Genomic DNA, 3,336 nt, shown 5'->3' with positions numbered 1-3,336 from the left:
TGCTGTCCCCTCTGTCCCCTCTGTCCCCGTGCCAACCCTGCTGTCCCCTCTGTCCCCTCTGTCCCCGTGCCAACCCTGCTGTCCCCTCTGTCCCCTCTGTCCCCGTGCCCACCCTGCTGTCCCCTCTGTCCCCTCTGTCCCCGTGCCCACCCTGCTGTCCCCATCTGTCCCCGTGCCCACCCTGCTGGCGCATCTCCTCGCGCACGGCCTGCAGCCCCCCGCGGCGCTCGATGAAGTCGTGGATCAGCCGCGAGGTCTCGGCGTCGGCCAAGTGACGCTCGCTGACCCCGGCCTGCGCGAAGAGCGAGCGCAGCGCGGGGTCCAGGGCGGCCAGCTGGGACAGGGACAGCAGTGTCACACGCTGAGGGGACACTGCCACCCCCCACAGGGGCACTGCCACCCCCCAGGGTCACTGCCACCCCCCAGGGTCACTGTCACACACTGCCGGGTCAGTGTCACCCCATGGGACAACAGCGACCGCAAGGCTGGGTCCAGGGCGGCCAGCTGGGACAGGGACAGGGACAGCAGTGTCACACGCTGAGGGGACACTGCCACCCCACACAGGGGCACTGCCGCCCCCGAGGGTCACTGCCACCCCCAGGGTCACTGTCACACACTGCCGGGTCAGTGTCACCCCATGGGACAACAGCGACCGCAAGGCTGGGTCCAGGGCGGCCAGCTGGGACAGGGACAGCAGTGTCACACGCTGAGGGGACACTGCCACCCCCCACAGGGGCACTGCCACCCCCCAGGGTCACTGCCACCCCCCAGGGTCACTGTCACACACTGCCGGGTCAGTGTCACCCCATGGGACAAGAGCGACCGCAGGGCAGAGCGACCACAGCGCGGGGTCCAGGGCGGCCAGCTGGGACAGGGACAGGGACAGGGACACGCTGAGGGACACTGCCACCCCCATAGGGGCACTGTCACCCCCCAGAGTCACTGTCACACACTGCTGGGTCAGTGTCACCCCATGGGACAAGAGCGACCTCAGGGCGGGGTCCAGAGTGGCCAGCTGGGACAGGGACAGGGACAGGGACACGCTGAGGGGTCATTGTCACCCCCCAGAATTACTGTCACCCCCCGGAGTAATTGTCACCGCCCACACAGTCAGTGTCACCCCATGGGACAAGAGCGACCTCAGGGCGGGGTCCAGAGTGGCCAGCTGGGACAGGGACAGGGACAGGGACACGCTGAGGGGACACTGCCACCCCACTGGGTCGGTGTCACCCCCCAGAATCACTGTCACACACTGCCGGGTCAGTGTCACCCCATGGGACACGAGTGACCTCAGGGTGGGGTCCAGGGCGGCCAGCTGGGGACAGGGACAGCAGTGTCACACACTGAGGGGTCATTGTCACCCGATGGGGTCATCGTCACCCCCCCCAGAGTCACTGTCACCCCCAGGGTCACCCCCTGGGTGGGTGAAGAGCCAGCTCCAGGGATGCCACCTGGGCAGGGACAGCTCTGTCCCCTCCTGTCCCCTCTGTGGGGTCACCCCAGGGGTCACTGTCACCCCACAGGAGGGGACACGGGGGGGAGGTGTCACCTACATCAAAGCCACCATTGGGGTCCCACCCGATGTGACCGACGTGCCTGGGGGGGAGGGGACAGAGGTGAGACCCCCCTGTGACCCCCCCTGTGACCCAGAGACCCCCCCTGAACCCCACAGACCCCAAATCCCCTCAGACACCCCCCAAAACCACCTTACAACCCCCCAGAGCCCAAACCCCCCAGACTAAATCCTCCCAAGACCCCAAAAGCGTGGGGGGAGAAAAAGGGGGGGGCAGAGTGGGGGGAGGGGCGGTTTGGGGGTCCCAGGAGATTTTGGGGGAGGGGGTCCCCTGAGGATTTTTTGAGAGTTTCCAGTGGATTTTGGGGCATTCCCCGGGGATTTGGGAGGGTTCTGATGCAGTTTTGGGTGTCCCAGGTGCATCTTGGGGGTCCCCAGGTGCATTTTGGGGTCCCCAGGTGAATTTTGGGGTCCCAGGTGCATTTTGGGGTCCCCAGGTGAATTTTGGGGTTCCAATGCATTTTGGGGTCCCCAGATGAATTTTTAAGGTTCCTAGGTGCATTTTGGGGTCCCCAGGCACATTTTGGGGTCCCCAGGTGCATTTTTAAGGATCCCAGATGTATTTTGGGGTCCCCAGGTGAATTTTGGGGTCCCCAGGTGGGTTTTGGGTCCCCAGGTGCATTTTTAAGGTTCCCAGGTGAATTCCGGGGTCCCCAGGTGGGTTTTGGGGTCCCCAGGCGGGTTTTGGGGAGGGGTCTCTCACCCCCCCGCTGCTGCCGCCGCCACAGCCTCTCCTGCACTCGGCCCTCGAACGTCGCAGCCTCGGCCTCAGATGCAAAGTTCAGCCCCGCCCACCCCTCCTGAGCCAATCAGGAGCGGCCGTGGGCAGCCAGGCCACGCCCACTTATCCAGAACCACACCGGCTTATCCAAACCACACCCACTTTCCCTTATATGGCAATATCCTACTGGCCACACCCACCACGGACCACAGCCACGCCCATTTCACCTTATATGGTTATGTGCCACTGACTGCCTATCAAAGGCCACGCCCACTGGCAGCCACATCCAGTTTCCTTACATGGTTATGCCCCACCCATTGAGCACAGGCCACACCCACATTGAGATGACCACACCCATAGCCTGGCCACACCCACTTGAGCTAAACCACGCCCCCACTCCAAATTGGCCCCACCCACAGCCCTGCATTACCTTGGCCCTGCCCCCTTTGCCACACCCATTTAAGCCCCTCCCATTTTGCCACACCCACAATGGCTCCTCCCACCTGACCACCTCCAGCCCCACCCACAGACCCCACCCACATTTCCATATCCCCACCCACCGACCCCACCCAAAGCCACGCCCTCCCTTGGCCACGCCCCCAACCCCGCCCACTCACGTGGCTGACGAAGGTGTGGAAAAAGGGGGTGGGGGTCTTGTAGCCCATCCCCCCCTGCAGCTCCTGCTCCCACCACAGCTCCCCGGCCTGGGGGGGGGGATTTGGGGTCAGGGACCCTCCTGGGGACCCCCAAAACCGCCCAGGGACCCCCAAATCCCCCAGGGACCCCCCAAAACCCCTCAGGGACCCCCAAATCCCCCAGGGACCCCCCAAAATCCTTCATTGATCACCCCAAAACCCCCCAGGGANCCCCACCTCCCCGGTCTGGGGGGGGGAATTTGGGGTCAGGGACCCTCCTGGGGACCCCCAAAACCGCCCAGGGACCCCCAAATCCCCCAGGGACCCCCCAAAACCCCTCAGGGACCCCCAAATCCCCCAGGGACCCCCCAAAATCCTTCATTGATCACCCCAAAACCCCCCAGGGA

At 64.6% G+C, this 3,336-nt stretch overlaps 1 protein-coding gene across 1 annotated transcript in view; it reads right to left on the bottom strand.

Moving 5' to 3' along the window:
• LOC121339648 (wiskott-Aldrich syndrome protein-like) overlaps positions 1 to 1,957 on the bottom strand; it is a 3,574-nt gene extending 1,617 nt beyond the window's left edge. Inside the window, exons 1-3 of the mRNA XM_041411622.1 lie at positions 1,935 to 1,957; positions 1,554 to 1,659; positions 181 to 334 (exon numbers count right to left, since the gene is read on the bottom strand). Coding sequence (XP_041267556.1) covers positions 181 to 334; positions 1,554 to 1,659; positions 1,935 to 1,957 — 283 coding nt within the window. The remainder of the gene's footprint in view (positions 1 to 180; positions 335 to 1,553; positions 1,660 to 1,934) is intronic.
• Positions 1,958 to 3,336: the final 1,379 nt, after the last annotated feature.

The sequence above is a fragment of the Onychostruthus taczanowskii genome, unplaced genomic scaffold (assembly GCF_017590055.1).
Source record: "Onychostruthus taczanowskii isolate IOZ18803 unplaced genomic scaffold, ASM1759005v1 scaffold360, whole genome shotgun sequence".
NCBI classification, from domain to species: Eukaryota; Metazoa; Chordata; class Aves; order Passeriformes; family Passeridae; genus Onychostruthus; species Onychostruthus taczanowskii.
The sequence above is the reverse complement of the archived record's forward strand: the minus strand, read 5'-3'. Positions and strand labels throughout refer to the sequence as shown.